The 18,761-nt window shown below is 36.6% G+C and overlaps 1 protein-coding gene across 1 annotated transcript in view; it reads left to right on the top strand.

Moving 5' to 3' along the window:
• LOC127570200 (ATP-binding cassette sub-family A member 13-like) overlaps positions 1-18,761 on the top strand; it is a 201,406-nt gene that overhangs the window by 80,041 nt on the left and 102,604 nt on the right. Inside the window, exons 17-23 of the mRNA XM_052015468.1 lie at positions 1,274-5,908; positions 7,700-7,794; positions 8,396-8,514; positions 10,344-10,519; positions 16,022-16,116; positions 16,655-16,773; positions 17,791-17,966. Of these exons, the coding sequence (XP_051871428.1) occupies positions 1,274-5,908; positions 7,700-7,794; positions 8,396-8,514; positions 10,344-10,519; positions 16,022-16,116; positions 16,655-16,773; positions 17,791-17,966 (5,415 nt within the window). The remainder of the gene's footprint in view (positions 1-1,273; positions 5,909-7,699; positions 7,795-8,395; positions 8,515-10,343; positions 10,520-16,021; positions 16,117-16,654; positions 16,774-17,790; positions 17,967-18,761) is intronic.

Below are 18,761 nucleotides of genomic sequence, written 5' to 3'. Positions count from 1 at the left end.
AAGATATGTTAGGTCTGGTGTATTTGGATAATGTCTCAAGCAGGAGATTTGCCAACACGATTGGAGCACATAGAACAGGGGGTATTGATGTAGGTTGAAAATTGGTCATCAGGTAGAAAGGTTGGAATCTTTCTCAGATTCGCAGGCTATGATTGGTGGGGTACCACAGGAATTGGTCCTTGCGGCCCCAGCTCTTCACAATTATATCAAATAGTGAGCAATTGTGTAATGTTGATGTTCAAAGGGACTTGGGTGTACTTGTACACAAGTTAATCCATCAAGTGATTAGATTGACCTTTTACTATGAGAGGATTTGAGTACAGGAGTAAAGATGTACTGCTGCAATTACACAGGACTTTATTGATTCCAGACCTGGAATGTTGTGTGGAAATAATAATCAAAATAACAGAAGTTTTAAAATGCAAGGTATCTGAATGACGAAAGCATAGAAGACTATGGACCAAGTGCTGGTAAATGAGATTAATATAGATGAGTACTTGATGGACAGGGTGGGCCGAAGTGCTGTTTCTGTGCTGTACAATTCTATGACTCAAAGCTTATGTATGAACTTTAAGCTTTTATACTTAATTTTCCCAATGCTTTTTTATTGCTTTATTTGTTTAAAAAATTAATTAAAACATGCTTTATAGTTTCCTGCCCGTGAAAATCCTTTAATCTGATTGGTTGTTGAGCCATCTTGATGACATCAAGCTCACGGTCACCAGGGATCCCATTGAACTGATGTACATCAGTTACATGCACCTGGAGGGGGAAGTACTCACCACAAGCATTGTTATGGAAAAGGCCAAGGGAAACATTGTTGTTTTGTCATTGACTACAAACTATTTTCTAGAAAAATTTGCTATCAAAATTGTCTAGATAATCAGGGAGCACAGAGGTCTAAAGCATGCTGTTCAACATCAGTATTGCCAATGCACTGTAGCTAAGTTGGTAGCTTTATATTTGAGTTACTTGAATGATTGAGGACAGACTAATTGGGTAACTGTTCAAGGAGGTGGTTTGGGCAAGGTGACCTGAATGTGTTACTAAGTATAGGTTTAACATCCATGTTTATTGCTGTGGATGCCCAGTAGCTCCTATAGGAAGTAACGGATCCACTTCAGAGGTACAATTTAATTAATTAAAGGCTCAATGACTAAATTGGTAATTTGGCATGGAGACCTACAGAATGGATTAATTAATTATTGGAAGATGTTCACTTCCCTTCAAGTGGTTGCCCTATCTCATCAGATCTTCATTCATTTTCTTTTAGGTTTCTGAATGCAGTTCTAAAGTTTTTAAATTACCAAAACATAATAAAACTAAGTGCAGATGACATGCAGATCCTCAGTCAGAGTTTTGGTGAGGATAGCACCACATTTGGAAATATCCAAGGATTGCAGATAGTTCTGAAGGTGATTCTGGAGAATACAGATCTGTGGATGAACAACTACTTCAATATAGATGCTAAAACATCTTCAATCATGGATTCTTTGGTTGAACTTCTTCAAGTAAACAATGCCAATTTATTGATCTCCAAAATAAAAGTTTTTATGAATCAATGGTCAAAAGGACTGCCATCAGAATTTATGGAAATATTCAACATTTTACTCAGTGTGCTAGAAAAAGGAGTAGAAGATGCAATAATCATCAGCCCCTTTCAAGATCAGATCAACAGATTTAATGTTACGTGGGCCAATTTGCAGAAGATGCTCCTCTACAATTCTACAGAAACTGTAACAAAAAGTCTAAATTTCTTCTGGAATTTCACTTCGTCAGTATGGTTTGCATCAACCAAACCCAATGTAGATTATGTTGATGTTGCTCAGATGTTTTTGCGTTATTTGAACAATCTTGGTTTACTATCTCAAGAACAATTTTCTTCTGTAGTGGAAGCCATCAGCACATCAAAAAACATTTCAATAATTGCCTCTTCTACTCAAGGTCTATCTCATCTGCAAGGTATGGAGTTGCAGTTATTTAAGGTTTTGGAAACATTGGCTGTAGAAAATAAAACACAACTTCTGAAGACATTTTATAATATGATTCAAGCAGTCTTAAAAATGTCAAATGCAACTGAGCTCTCATCAGTGGTGACTGCATTCAGGAATAATTCTGAAGATATTTTTAGTTTTCTTGAGCAGTTTAGCTCTGATGACATTGGTAAGGCTCTTGAAACAGTTGCAAAAATTATTAGTGTTTTTCGCAACATGTCAAAGGAAGATCTTACTGAAAACTTATTGAAACTCTATCTGTTTGCTCAGTCACAAATACAAGGAAACACCACAGTTGCAGGACCAGCCCAACAAAAGATAAATGAAGCAATTGCAAGACTCACAGAAGCTTTCCATAATAATACAAACAACATTAGTTGCATACTGTTGCAAGCACTGCAGTCTTCATCCGTCCCTATTTCTGATCTTTTGTTGCAGCAATATTGTTCCATACATAATACTAGAAAAAAAATCCGATCATTAAATACTGGCTCTAATTCACTATCAAGTGAGAACCTATACAGTTCCTTGGTGGAAAAAATGATCATCAGCTTAACATATACAAACAGAGATACGGCTTTGTCTACTTTATCATGTATAGCAGATTTGTTTCTGTTATGGATGGATATCATGAAAGAGGTTGCAGTACAAATGGATTTGGATTTTAGTGTAGTGAACAACCTTCGTACTGCCGTAATACAAATGTCAGAAGAACTGAATCAAACGTCAGAATGTACCAACCATTTTATCATGAGTAATAGCACAGCTGCACTGAAAATCTTTATGCAGAACATTACTTCCATAGGTGGCTTTAATCTTCAGAACTTGTACCAAGTAATCACGAATAATTTAATTATTTTACAGCAAATCATGAATTCAGCATTTCCTATTCCAATTGATAACACCAAGCTCTTTCAACTCACAGAGGTTGTGGAGAACATGTTCAGTTTATTTCAAGCTGACAACATTAATGCTTGGAACAGTATTTCTAAATTCTTGGAAGCCCTTCAACCAATGTGGTTATTGGATGGCCCTCAGCAGGAAATGTTTTATTCAGCCCTACATGCTTTTGCAAACTTGAATCCCAGCACTGATGTAGCAAGTATTGAAATGGTCTTCAAGGAAATTCTTTCATTTTATAACAGCAGCGTTAACATGGGCCAATGTGTCCAAAATTTGAAAGAGTTCTTCAACTTAATGGTAAAATATGAGAACAGCAGTGGTCAGTTTCCACACAAAGCCTCAGTGGTTTTAATGAAACAGTTAATCCTTTCTAAAAGCCCAAATACAGGGGAACAAAAATGGGGAGCATTGTTGCAATGGCTGAACATTTTGATGCAAAACAATCTTTCTGACCTTTCACTTTCATTTCTGTCAAACATAACTAAAGTTCCAATCTACAGATTAAACATATCAGAAATGGATAAAATGATGAGGAAAACAGAGGAAACAATTTTCCAAGTGCTGAATCTAACAGAACAGTTCAATGGAAGTGCATCCAGCACTTATTACTATGATATCATTACATTACTGGAAGTGATGTGTCCTAATTCTTATCCCAAGAAAAATGAAAGCATTCAGGTCCTCAGGATGTCCATTGAATTAGCATATAATATCTTTAACAATGAAAACATGTCACATGTCTTAATTGAAGAATTGATGAAACAAATTCAAAGCCTGGGAGATAGTAGTGCAACAGCTGAAGTCATATTTGGCAAACTCAGCAAATTTATCAGCAAGGACGCTACTTTCCAGAAATGGTATTCACCAGGCTTCACTGATCCCCAAACTTTTCTTTTCAAAGACAAACACAACATGCTTTCTTTATTATTGAGTAATTTAGTTCAACATTTCTCAGGTGCTCCTGAAAACCAAATCACCTTGCCAGAAAATATAACTGATATAATTTACAATCTCACAGCAACCTTACAATCAATCAAAGATATATATTCCATCAATGAGCAACTGGAGCAAATGCGTGCTGACCTTGCACGAATCATTAAAAACGCAAGTGGAACTGAGGATATGGATGCCATACTAATAAAATTGACAAGAATTTTGAAGTATATTCCAGAAGTTCAAACCATGACAAACTCTGTGCGTGCCATAAGATTAATTTTACTAGAGACTGGAAATGAGAGTTTTCTACAAACTCTAACTATTATTCCAGATGGAATTGCACTGATACAAAATCTTACTACCATGAATGTGAGAGAAGCATTGGGAGCAACTTACTTGTTTGCATTGGCACATCAGCCAGATGGGTTAAAGTTCAACCAAGGAAACCAGGCTGAACTAAATGAGAAGGTGGTCAGACTGATACAGGTGCTTTCTGCTTCGACTAATTCATCACTGGCATCACAATGTTTGCCTGTTGCTGTTTGTAGCCTGCTGTCAGAGGGAACATCAAGTAATAATAGTAATCCAATTTTAAAGGCTTGTAACTTGGAGGCAAATCAAAACCTTAGTACAGCTTTAAACTTGGCAGCTGAAATTAAACAGCTCTTCGCTGGAACTGCTCAAGGATCTGCAAAAGTGGAATGCTTTGGAAGTGCTGTTTCTGCAGAAGTCATTCAGCAAGTAGGTTGTGTTCTTCAGCAGTATGAAGAGTGGAACACAGTTTTGGTCAACCTTTCTTGGATTTATGGTTTAGAATGTCCAGTTGTAATTAAACTGCAGGAAATTTGGAATAACTTTTCTGATGTCATAGTTTCCACCAATGAGGACAACGTAAATTGCTCGACTGTCTCATTAAGGCGAGTTAATAAACTGTTAGCCTTGATTGGTAATAAGACTTTGACAAACAAGACTTCCATTGAACAAATGATTACTTTCCTCTCTGATGTAAGAGACACAGTGCTCTTAATGAATGGCAACAAATCAGAGTCTGTATATAATACTTTCAGTATTATAACTAGTTATTTTAAAAATGCGGTAAAAGATCTACCCTTGGATTTCAGAAAAGATGTCTCAAAATTGATTTACTCTGTACGGTCATTAATTTCAATATCAGAGTACGAAAATGAGGACTTGAAATTAGTGCTGAATAATTTACTGGATGTTCTTAATGCAAATATTAATGTGATTGACCTTTTGGAGAGCCTATCCACAGATGCCAACAAAATATTAACTGATAAAATGATGAATCCTGAGATGAAAGAACTGTTGCCAGCTGTAGAGAAAGTGATTAACTTCTTGAGAAATATGAAAACAGGTGGTTTTATTGATCTTGACTCAGTGCAGCTTAACGCATCATTGAATGACGTGGAGGAGATTCTGGAAGGAATGCAACAGTTATCCAACCTCACAGGTGAAAACCATCTCAAACTACTCAACACCATTAGATACTTTCTAAAAAGGCAAAACACCTCACAAGGAGATATTGCAATGTTTATAAGATCTGCCAGCCTGATGTGCAATATTTCACAGCTGTTGAAGCAAATGGACTCCAATCAATCTGGTTTTGATGTCTATCAAAAATTCCTCCCTTACATCATCACTGTACTTTCTGATGAGAATGTTAACCAAAGTTCCAATGCTTTGCAACTTTTAAGTGATTTTGTAGAGGAAGTTTACTTACAGTCAGATCTTCAAGTTGAATTTCAGCAAGTACTGGTAAACAAGGCAGCTGCAATCCTGAATCAGTTGCTGCCAATGAACAATAAGATACCTATGAATTACACACTTGTCATCAGTAACATTTGGCTGGAGATTATAGAAATTGACTTCAACAGAAAGGTTAATGACTCTGAAATCAGAAATAAGGTATTGAAATTGATGAAAATGCTTGAAGAGTTTCTTGGTGGAATGCAAGGGTACAATCCTATGAAGGAAGCTTCAACTGAGGCCTTTAAACTTGTCAAACTATACCTTAACTTCACTAAGGATCTCAAGGGGGAAAACATTTTCACAAAGTAAGTGAATTATATATGTTTACTGTCCCTTTTTAGTACAGTGTAATTTAAGTGATATGGTATTAATTTGATTTATACTGGTGAATGTTGGAGAAGATTGGTATAGCAATAATTATCGTGCTGGCTTCCAAACACTGAAAGTAAACATTCATATAAGGTGGATGATTTGGGAGCTGTTTAACAGATTTACAGTTGTATAAAAATATCTATTATGTCTTATTTCATCTGTCAGCTATTGATTGGGAAAGACAGATGCGATCATTAGATGCCAATTATCTGGTTATGAGTAGCAAACAAACTGAGCTATTATAGTTACAAAGTATTTGCATGCTTCAAACTCTCTTCTCCTTTACAAGTTACTCCTTCTACAAGCTGGACACTTCATTGTACTGTGGAGAAAGTAGACCCCTGTTTTAATTATAAGACTAATTAAAAGTACTGTGGAGAAAGCAGACCTCTGTTTTAATTATAAGACTAAGGAGACTAAATTGGATAAGTTTGGAAAACAACTGCAGGGATTGAAGTTATCCCTTATCCATTTCACAAGATCACAAGACAAGGGAGCAGAAGTAGGCCATTCGGCCCATCGAGTCTGCTCCAAATAAAAAGGAGAAAAGAAAAAGAAATGAGAAATTGGTGAGGGGAAATAGTTGTATTTGACATTTGATAGTTGTAAGATGCATGCAAGTTTAATGCTGTAACTTCATTAACCTGATTTAAGTGAACAGTTATCATAAACTCTATTGTTGCTGGGCATAGCACATTATCTTAATGTACAATTTTGTGAATGATAGCAAGACACAAGATGCTGGAGGAACTCAGTGGGTCAGGCAGCATCTAGGAAGGGAATTGGCCATTTTGGGTTGAACCGAAACATTGACTGTCCATTTCCCTCCATAAATGCTGCCTGACCCGCTGAGTTCCTCTAGCATTTTGTGTGTTGCTCCATATTCTGCTCCATTTTGCTGTTCCACTGCAAAGTCTCTTCAAGGTACACCGACTTTGAAGCAGTTTTCCTCCTCTCTTTGAGAGGAGTTCTGTGAGATCCTCTCTCACTGCTCCCCCTCCCCAAGACTAAGGCACCAATTACATTCAGCTGGCTTGTTGGGCAGGCCGTGTCACTCATTTCCCCAACACCAGGTTCCCAAAACAAACACTGGCCTCTGAGGCTCTCTCATGGAAGTGATAACCAGGGAGATGGTGGAATAGATTCAAGGATATGCTCAAATACTTCTTGATACAATGTGATATTCCCACTAGCACCTTGCATTCCCTAGCTTATAACTGCTCACAGTTGAGAAGAAACATTCAGGGTGGCACTAAGAACTTCAAATCTATGCATCAGGAGCACTCAGAAACCTTGTGTAAACTGCAAACAAATTACCCACACATCCATCCTATCAGACAGCTCCTGCCACTATAGCAGTAGTGTCGGAAGATCCCAGGGTGACCTTTTAATTCCATTTCAGAACCCACAGAATCGGGGTGGAAGAAAGGCACCCTCAGTTCCAAGGGACTGCCTAAGAAGAAGGAGGTCTGGTTGCAATTTTTGATTGATATTTGTTTCTCTCATTGATTTTTATTTTGTCAGAAGGGTGTTGCAGTGTGGTTGAGAAGCGGCACCATTTATGGAAAGCTCTTGAAGGATGCCCATGCCAAATTTTAGAGAGGTCACTGGCTTCCCACTGATTGCTTGATACTGATAATGTGATTTCACCATTTATTTTCCACTATATACAGTGGTGAAGTGATATTCCTTGCTGACTTCTTTGTTATTTCTTTTCTGAACAGCTTGGAGGCTATGTGTCAGTTTGATTGGGTTAACAAATACTTAACATTAAATGCTATGGATCTCCTTTATTTAAAGCTGCTGAACCTCTTTTTAGGTAAAGTAACTTCATATTTTACAGTATGTTTTATATTTTACTGTATCATCATACTAAAATTGTAAATTGTATTATTTAATGGTTGCGTTGGATGTATTACGAGATTAAAAATCTATTTAGTTAACATTATCTGAAAGCTTACAATTGAACAATGTTGAGTATTTGCTTTTTATGTAAAATACTGAAATGAGTGTTTGGATTTTTAAGTACCAAAGCAGTTTATTGTTATTGCTTATCAAGTTGTGGGGCATGTTGGATACATTACACTTTTTCTTGTCCATCATTTTTTTATCTTCATATGTTCATAATATATACTCAAGAAAAAACTATTTTGATTTAAGTGAAAAGCATAAATGTTTCTGCAACATTTGTTGACATTGTTCATTCTGGCATATTTCAATGTTTTTTTTATGGCAATCACTACAGGTATGTTTTTGGTAAAATCCACATCTAGAAAATAATTAAAATTGTAACATCATTTGTATTGGTCTAAATGAGCTCCTGCAAGTAGCTCTAATTGTGGATGTCTGGAATTGTTATTTATGCACAATTTCAAAGAAAATGAGCAACCTTGTCTTCATCCAGATTCATTGTTTTACAGAAAAAATGTACTTTGTTAATGATATCATGTGTATACAAAAGGGCTGTGGAAAAGAATTTGGAGGTCAGGTAATCCATGCAATGACTGAGCTGTATACCTTCACTGCTGATGTTACTAAGGTTAGTCACTACTTTATAGTTCAAACTTGTATATTGTTTTATTTATTTATGGCTTGGATCCTTGGAAGAATAAAATAAAATTTTCTTAAATTGTTTTAAGAAAAACTGAAACTGAAAACAAGAAAGCTGAAACTAGTCCAGCCAAGACTATGCCTCTATATTTTTAGCTGAAGTAAACATTGGTATATTTGAGCAAATTAGTTCAGTGAAAAATTGTTACTATATAAATTGCAATTACAGGGAAGTTTGCTTAATTTACCATTCGTATCCACTTGCAACAAAAAAAAATGATATCAGGGATTCTTCTTTCACAGTTGTGATTTGGAACATCCTTTGCCCCATGTTCCATTGTATGAATTTTTTTTATAATGTCTACTTTATATTAGTGTAATGTAATTCAGAGCTGTATTAGCAACTAAAAATATTTGTAATGAATTGACCTGTACGATCAGTCTGTAAGACAAGCTTTTCACTGTGACAATAATAAACCAATACAATACCAAAAGTGACAACATACATTTGTAAAAAATAATGATAAGGAGTATCGTAGGTATGGATGTGAAAGAGAAATGCAAGTATTTGCTATGTATAACTTTTAAAAATGTTTCATAAGTTATACATAGCAAATACTTGTGTTTCTCTTTAACGTTATTTTGGAAGAAATGAATTAATCAAAAGTGATTTATTTAATGTGGTGATGTTTAATATTTTATTTAGAAACTGCTTAGGGCAAAATGTTTTCTAATAAAGACCACCAAAATAATTATTCTAAATAATTATTTTACAATGAAAGTTTGATTTGACTTTTGAATTGTTTTCCACCCAACGACTGGCCAAACTGGATGGCAATCAGATTGGAAAACACATGGCAGGAGGACATTTCTGGAGGTCCCTGACAATCAGGAGGAAATAGGGAATGAGAAATTGGGGCTGGCAGTTTGTGCAGAGTCAGCCATTACAAGAGGAAGGGAGCAGAGTTCATGGTTTTGGAGCAAAGAAGTGACGTTGTGGGATGAAGGGAGGCCAGACACTTTGTTGGAGGAGGTGGGAAGGCCTGCAACTGTGATGGGGGTGGGGGAAGAAGAGGCTGCAAGTGGCAGAGCAGAAAGCTATGACTTTCTCGAGACATTAGGGTGCAAGGTGGGAAGATCAACTTCTTTTCCATATTGACAAGTACTTTAAAATGCCTCCATTTTATTGTCGGGTTTCCTGAGTCAATGGAAAGCCAGACAGCAATTGTTAAGTTTAACTTAGGCTCCCAGTTGCATTCTAGGAACCTGATTTAAATGTTAAGGTAATGTCTTGCATCTACATAGCAGACAAGCATTACATGCAAGTAGAACCAGATGGTATATTGGCAATCCTAATGAGTAATACCTAAAACTAAATTTCCAGCAGATGCCATATACTTCCCTATTTAATGAAAAATATGATTTGATTGCTTAATTTGGAAGGATAAATCAGTATTTAAATGAATTAAAGCCAATTTTTCATCCCTTTTTTCTATCTGGTTATGAAAATCTTTAGCTGGCACGAAAGTGTCATGTTAGGACTGATATGTGCATCTTCAGAGGATGTAGTTTGTCAAAAACAGTGAAAATGTACTGAAAGTAGGAAGGGCTAGGGGCTGTCAAGAAATGAAAATGTGTTTACATGTGTTTCCACCTTTAGTGTGTTTTTTTTTAAATGCTAGAATGTAACAAATATTTTGTTAGCAATGGTAGTTTTAAGGTTATTGTATCAGTCATTGTGATGATAATCAGGGTTGAGGTTTTTGTCACTACTACTTGTACTAAACTTTCTTGAATACATGGATATTCTCTGTCTAGATTGTAGAGGAAATATCTTCTTCTCCTGTCCCGGAAGGCTGCAAGAACTTTGTTAATTACCAAAAGCAAATATATATCGCTATAGAAAAAGCAAAGCAAGCGTTGAGTAATGCAGTGAAGAACTTTACCTGCAAATGTGACGTGACTCAATCACTATATGAACAACTGTATGAAAGGTAACTTCCACATGTAATTGTCATCTCTAAAATCTGTGCAAGATCATTCAACCTGCATAATGTATCACTTCATTTGGAAACAGATGACTCTGCATGATCTCTTACTTATTACCAAGCTGACCTGCTGCAAACCAGACACAGTGTGAGGAATCTTTATGGTAGGTTTAATGAAGCCACTGCAGTTCTAGTAGATGCTGTTGGCATAGCAACTCCAGGGTAAATATCATGCCTTTTTTACAATTTATCTTGCGTATTACTGCAAGCCACTTGTGAACTAGATGGATTTTATTTTTCATAATATTAAATTGAACAAAGGAGATTGAATCTGAATAGAGTCATTTGGAAAATAGAGTATGACTGTAAAATACCAATGATTTGAGTACCTTGTTTGGCTGCTATTCCCAGCCAACTTGACGGATAGGTGAGCAGATGACCTGCTCGCAGAGTTTCACTAATGCCATTCTGAAATAGATTACTTGGAAATGCAGCAGGACAGCTCTGACCGACTCCTTTTTTGTTTCTATACTCTTATTGTTTAATATTTTCTTTGTTTATCAGGCTTACAACAATGATAGTTACCTTTTTTCTGTATATTAGAAAAATGTCCATGGTGGTGGTGGGCTTGAGTTTGTAAACAAGCCTAGAGATTGATTCATGTTATGCTGTTTATTGTGGTGTTGTACAATTGAAAATCAATTTTTTTTCTGAAGCAAAACATAATAACAACTGGGATCACTGCTTCTGCATTCTTTAGAATTGACATCTGGTGCTTTTCTGCACAGTAAATGAGCAGCACAGGTGTGAGGTTTTGTTAATAATCCCCCCTTTCCTATATTCAGGCCCATTTAGGACTTGGACCTTTTCCTGAATTGCAGGGGCTTCCAATGCCTCATTGTTCAAGTCATGTTCAATCATGGGATAGTCTACCACATGGCAAGATATCTCGGGAGCTCAAATGACTCCTTCATTCTAAGGCTGTATCAGATACTTGGAATACCAGATAGGCGGGCATGGTGGTATAGTGGTTAGCGTAACGCTATTACAGTGCCAGTGACCCTGGTTCAATTCCAGCCACTGTCTCTAAGGAGTTTGAATGTTCTCCCTGTGACTGCGTGGGTTTCCTCCGGGTGCTCTGGTTTCCTCCCACATTCCAAAGCTGTACGGGTTAGGAAGTTGTGGGTGTGCTATGTTGGCACCGGAAGCATGGCGACACTGGCGGGCTGCCCCCAGAGCATTCTACGCAAAAGATGCATTTCACTGTGTGTTTCGATATACATGTGACTAATAAAGAAATCCTATCTTGTCATGTCTTATACTTATCATCTTATTGGAATCATACTGCTGATCAGTGAAAACTTGAGTGACCTCTTCCCTACCTGCCTTCTGACTCCTGTGTGTTGTCTAACCACTGCAGAGTAGCACCTCTATAAGGCATGTGTAGGGTGTTTAGTATAGGTTGCCATTGGCTTGCTGAATGAGATTTGACTGTCTGAACCACTGGTGATCCTGAAAATCAGTCTACATAATATCATTACTAGAATAAGATCAGTTCACTTCAGATGCCAGGTCACAGGATGTATTTCAAGAATGGCCTTTCTTCCTTCCAATTTTCATGGCTGCTGCTGAGAGGCAACCACAGAAATGGTGGACCAGATTGAGCTCCAATATATTGAGCGTGTTGTTGACTTCCACATCGGCACTCTGTGACTCAGAAGATTAAAATAGAGTGGAGGTCAGGTCAGCAACTGCCCTCTGCTCAGCTGCTGGAGTCACCCCTGAGTTCAGTGGCAGTTTTGGATCTTAATGAGATGAGGGACAGATGGACTTCTCAGCTTCATACTAGCCTTGCAGTATAACTGGTGACCCCATTCATTTCAGTCACTGACTTTCACTATTACAATAAGTTCAGATTGCTTTTCAGTTTGTGCTCTTGATTAATTTATTGTAATTTTTAATAATGCAAGCCCAAGAAATTGATAAAGAAAGGGAAGAAAGAATTTTAGAGTAAAGACTAGTGAGGGTGTGTGAGTCCCTTAGAAAAAGCAAGAAAGAGAGGGAGAGGGAATTTATACTGGGGAATAATGAAAAGGTAAAGAAATTAAACAAATATTTTAAGTCTGTCTTCAAGGTTGAAGACACAATAAATCTTTTGAAAATACAAGGATCTGCTGAGAATGAGGAATTGAAGAAATTAGTATGTTAAAATACGCAGAAATATTGGTGAGACTGAAAGCTCAAATTCTAAGGATCTGATTATCTACATCCTAGTGTTTTAAAATAGGAAGGGAGTGAAAAAAACATGCCTGTTAACTTAATACAGTCATTGGGAAGATGCTGGAAACTAGACTGAAGGGTGTACTAATAGAACGCCTTGAAAAACATAAATGATTGAACGGAGTCAGCATGGATTTATGTAAAGGAAATACTTAACTAATGTATTTGAATTATTTGATGATATAACTAGTAGAATTGATAAAGGGCAACCAGTAGGTGTATGTGATTTTTGATAAGATCCTAGATAGGAGATTGGTCAAAAGGCACATGGAATTGGGGGTAATATTCTGGCGTGGCAATGGAGCAGTTAGTGCTTCTGCCTCACAGTTACAGGGAGCTGGGTTTGATCCTAACCTCGGGTGACGTCTCTGTGGAACTTGCACATTCCCCCTGAGTCCATATCCGCTGGCTGTTCTGGCTTCCCCCCATGTGCAAAAGATGTGTTGGTTTGTTAATTGCCTACTATAAATATTCCTTTGTGTAGATATATAATAAAAGGAACAGAGGATTTGATGGATATGTGAGTGGGAATAAATTCCAACGCTACAGGGAAATAAGAAGATGATGAGTGGCTTTACTGGAATTACTCTGATAGGACTTGGCATGAATGTAATAGGCCAAATGACCTCATTCTTTGTCATCATAAGTACACAAGAAAATTGGTTAACAAACAAAGCAAAAAGTGGGAATAAATGAGTCTTTCTCAGGTTGGCAGATTGTGTCTAGAGGGGTAGTTCAGAGATGGGTGCTTGGGCCCCAGGTATTAACATTCTGTATCAACAATTCGGCTGAGGGAGCCAATTATATTTCTGGGCCACATTATATAAATATAATGCAAAAAACTGAGCCAAAATAATTGGGGCAGAAATGACCAGTTCTGAGATAGACAGAAATAAAGAATGAGTTACATTAAGTTTGATATTAAGTCGGAAGGCTGCAACGTGCCCAGGAAGAAGATGATGTGTTGTTGTTCTTCAAGTTGGGCCTTAAGTGTAAAAATGCAGGAGGCCACAGACAGAAAGGTCAGGGTGGGAGTGGGGTGGTGAATTATAGTAGGTAACTGGAAGCTTGGGGTGATTCCTGTGGCCTGAATGCAAGTGTTATACAAAAACAATCACCCATTCTGCATTTGGTTTCTCCAATGTAGAGGAGACCACATTGTGAACACCAAATGCAGTACATTAGATTTGGATGAAGTGCAAGTGCAAGTTGCTTCTCCTGGATGGTCTTTTAGGTCCTTGGATGGGGAGGAGGGAAAAGGTGAAAGGACAAGTGTTGTATCTAGCCCCATTTCAACATTTACCAACCCAGTATTCACACAGGGTCTGAAATATTATGTCTCAGCTTGCATTCACAAAAACTACCTAGACTTTGGATATTGCAGTTGAAACTCAGGCATCTGTTATTATGGTGTGAGTTCCAGTGGATTTCTAGGCTTGCTGAGATGCTGCCCAGAGGGTGAGACAATGAGTCCTTGATACCTGAATGTGCCAATGTTGCTTTATATAATAGGACTTGTGATCCCACCATCGTTGCACATGAAAATTAGATGCCAAGTGGGTTTGTAGTGTGAAGTAGCAATGTCAACAAAAAGTATACCATTTATGACATAAAGGGTTTATTAAGAGCAAATTGTGAAAGTCATATCTTCGCTGATTTTGGCTGTCTGCCAGGAAGAGCTAAGCACATGTCTGTTTGTCTGTGGGGCAGCAAGTGAGGTAAACATTGATTGCAGCAAGGTATCGGAGAAAAGAATTGGTTATAGGAGTTTCTGTAGTGACCACCATAAGATTCTAGGACAAGTAACAAAGGAAAATGAGAAGAAAGCAAGAGATTTAGAACAACCTGAGATGTCCTAGAGACAAGAACAGTTTGTTATGAGCAGCCTAAATCCTTCGGACAGTTATTTAGCATTTTCACTGCAATTGGAATATTCATGAATATTCACAATCCTTGATGGCAAAAACTTCAAACAGAATTTGTAATCTATTTGGATTGTACAAGAGAGCTGGTTTATCAAATTGTCAGGACAACAGAGGTGCCATTACAAAAATCCACAGATAAGGTGAAAGGCAAAAAGCCTAGCATTGCGTGTGATAGTGAGGTAATATCAATTAATTCTGACATAAATGATAATGATACAGAAGATGAGACAGGGCAAGGTTTGGGTGAGATCCTAGTGTCCAGAAGGCCTTTGCTGAATACCTTTAAAAGAGGATTACAATGCGATATAAAGGCAGTTCTGAAGATTTTGTGAGGGATGTCACAGTAAATATGTCTGCCCAATAGAACAGCGCCAGATTATGGTAAGAGAATCACGGCAAAATTGAAAACTTCGGATAAAATCTGGAGAGGATAAGTCAGAGAAAGTGACTTCCTGACTTCAAAAGGCACTGCAGAAAAAAGGAAGGTCCCAGTGTCTGCAGGAGTTCATTGTGGAAATTGTTTTGATTGAGTAATATAGTGAATCCAATGTATAATTGTAGCTATATTAATTGGTCTGTGTTATTAGCCCAAGTTAAGATTAATATTAACAGTTGATGTTTGGAAAAATATATAATACAATGGAATATATGCTTGTATCTGCGGAGGCAGTTATATTAAAGTAACAATTGCTGTACAAGCTGTGAAATTGGATGTGTATGAATTCTATCTGGAGAAGTAATTCACTGGTATTACTGGTATCACGGAGGTTAGAGCGTGGTAGTTGAGAAATCAAAGGGAGTGAGTAAATTTATGTTCGATTAAATGTATAACTCTATATATCCCTCTATTATTGTATATAGAAACAATTAACTGATAGAATAACTTTATGTATGTGGTTAGTTAATGGTTTGCATGAGTTGACTTTTTTTTAAGGGGAAGCGTGTATGGGTTTTCTGTACCTTTGGGGACTAAGTTTGCCAATTGATATGATTTTTCATACATAGTTGTACCAGGCACTGCCATTAAATAAAAATACACTGCATTCAATAAAGCATGTTTTCTTGGGAGCTCTTATTTTCCTCCAGTAGGCTCCAATACCAAAGAACCTACAGGCGCTAAGTACTTTAATTATGTTGAGTGGAAGTACCATTTGTGGAAATCCTGTGGAAGCATGTTCATGTCTGATGTCACTGGATTTAATGGGTAGCCTGCGTGTTTAATACTGATAATTTGATGCCACCATTCCCCTCCCTTAATGTATTCCCTGCTGACTCCTTTGTATGTTATTCCTTTTCCTTCCAGTTTGGAAGCCATGTGCCAGTTTGATTCGTTCAGTAAATATATACGATTAACGAATGGAGATCTCCTTCAATTAAAGTTTCAAAATCTCCTTTCAGGTTAAGTTTCTTTATATTTTTTGGCATATTTTATATTTTACTGAATTATCATACTGATAGACACTGACTTTATTTAATAGATATATTGTATTCATTACTGGATTTTACATGCATACAATTACATTATTTGAAATAAGTTTGAATAATGTTCCTTCCAACTTGTAGATTGTGTTTGTGTGCTATTTAAAATGCTGAAATGGTGAACCAAAGCAGTTTATTTTGTGGGGCATTTTTTTTAATCTTCATTTGTTGATTCAACAAAAAAAGTGAAAAAGATTAATAATTCTGACACTTTTTGACTTCATTCATTCTGGTATTTTTCACTGAATTGTTTATGGAAACCATTACAAGTCTGCTTTTAATAAAATACCCAAAGAAATATTCCACAGTTGGACAATAATTACTTTTAAGGCCAGATTGGTCCAAAATGAGGACCTGCTAGTTAGTCAGCAATACATGTGTGGAATTACTATTTAAGCACAATTAATAAAAAAAAAACTCAAATGGATTCTTTATCTGGTGGTTAATTGTTTTACAGAAAAAGTGTACTTTGTTAATGATGTTGTGTGTGGACAGAAGACCTGCAGAGGGAATATTGCAGGAAATGTAATCCATGCATTGACGGAACTGCTTAATTTTACTACTGATGTCAAAGAGGTTTGTCACTACTTTACAGTTCCAATGTATGTTTTGTCTTGGTTATTTATATATTTGGCTCCTTTAAGGATAAAACTCAATATCTTGAAATTTGGGAAGATGAAACTAATCCTGTCAGGATTTTACCTTTTTATTCTTTTATTTGAAGTAGAGGCCTAAATATTTCAGCTAATTAGTTAGAAGTGTTCCTAAGCACATTGCCAATAAAGCAAACTTCGTTAACTTATTTTCAGCATCTACTTGTTGAACCTCAACATTGAAACTAATGAGAAGCTCAGAGAAACTATTGTTTTGTGACTTGAGCATGAGTTGCATAATTTCTCATGAACCAAGAGTTTTCATGTTGCTAAGCTTAACTAGGAACTAAAAACAGATGTTAACCAAATATCATATTTCCCTTTTAGAAAAGAGTAGAATAGATTTGTTATGTCTTAGAAGGACATAAGTATAAGTATAAAGAACATTTTATTCAGGTTAACCATTTGGAATAAATGAATTCATAATGAAGTTGAAAATGAATAAATGTGAGTTAAACATATATTAAACATGGAGTTAAATAAACTGTACAAGTGTGTATCTAGTGTCACAGGAAATCAAAAATGCTTTGTTTAATGTGGTAATGTTCAATTTGAATGTTCTAATATTTCATATCAGAATATCACAAAATCAGCTTTATTAATTAACCTCCACCTAAATAATTAACATTAATAATTTAAAGTCTGATTTGATCGTTTCAGCCTCTTTGCTACTTCGATTGTGTACTGTCTTGACAAATCCTGCAAAAACGGGAGCCTGGATATTTGTGGGAGGGATGAAAATGAAGAAAAACTTGCCAAAGAGGGGATGTGGAGGTCCTGTAGATTTAACTGTAGGATTCCACCATGTATTTTTTCTGTATTGTAACACTGGTAGTTTTAAGATTGCTGTGCAGTGATTGTTGAGATAATCAGCACGGATGTTTTCATCAATAGTTCTGATACTGATTTTTCTGGATTTATGTGGACTTTCTCTTTCTAGATTGTGGATGAAACATTTTCTACTCCTGTATCGGAAAGCTGCAAGAATTACTTTAATTATTATAAGCAAGTGCAAATTGCCTCCAATCAGACAGGCCTAGCAGTGAGTACTGCAGTGAATAACCCCAAATGCAAATGTGACTTGACTCCATCACTAACCAATCAATTGTATGAAAGGTAAATTCTGCATCTAATTCTCAAGGTTGTTCAACCTCCATAATGTATCACTACACTTAAAGGCACATGACAGTGCATGGATCTCTTAGTACCGAGTTGACCTGCAATTGCAAACTAGACACAGTGTAAGGAATCTTTATGGGAGGTTTCATGAAGCTGTTGCAGATCTAGTGGATGCTGTTGGCATAGCAACTCCACACTAAATATCATGTCCTTTTACAACTGACTTTGCATGCTGCTGTCAGCTGCTTGTGAACTAGCTGGATTTTACTTTGTATTTTATTAAACCAAATTAAGTAAAAAAGATGAAAATTTAAAGAACCTTTTGGAAAATAACGTACAACTGTAATATTTTATATATATATAAAATTGGTGTACCTTGCTTGAATACTATACCCAGCTTAATTGGTGAGCAAATGACCTGCTCACAGAATTCCACCTGTTCCAGTGTAAAACAGGTTGCTTGGAAACACAACACAACAGCTCAGAGTGACTCCATTTGATACTTCTGCCCTCAGCACTTAATACTTACTTTGGTTGTTTAGCAGGTTTACAACAACAATTGTATCCTTCTTTCTGTATTTTAGAAAGCCTGCAATGATGGATGAGCTTGATTTTACAAAGGGCCTAAAAATTCATATGTGTAGCGCTGTTTATTTCAGTATTATTCCAGTTTATCCCAGCCTAGCTTGTCTAACCTTTTTTATGACAGCCTACCGTTTCAGGCAATAGTCTGTAAACCTCCTCTGAACTGCTTCTAATGCATTAACATCCATCCTTAATAAGGAGACCAAT

This window comes from Pristis pectinata, chromosome 5 (assembly GCF_009764475.1).
Source record: "Pristis pectinata isolate sPriPec2 chromosome 5, sPriPec2.1.pri, whole genome shotgun sequence".
Taxonomy (NCBI): Eukaryota; Metazoa; Chordata; class Chondrichthyes; order Rhinopristiformes; family Pristidae; genus Pristis; species Pristis pectinata.
Note: the sequence above shows the minus strand (reverse complement) of the source record. Positions and strands in the feature narration are given on the sequence as shown.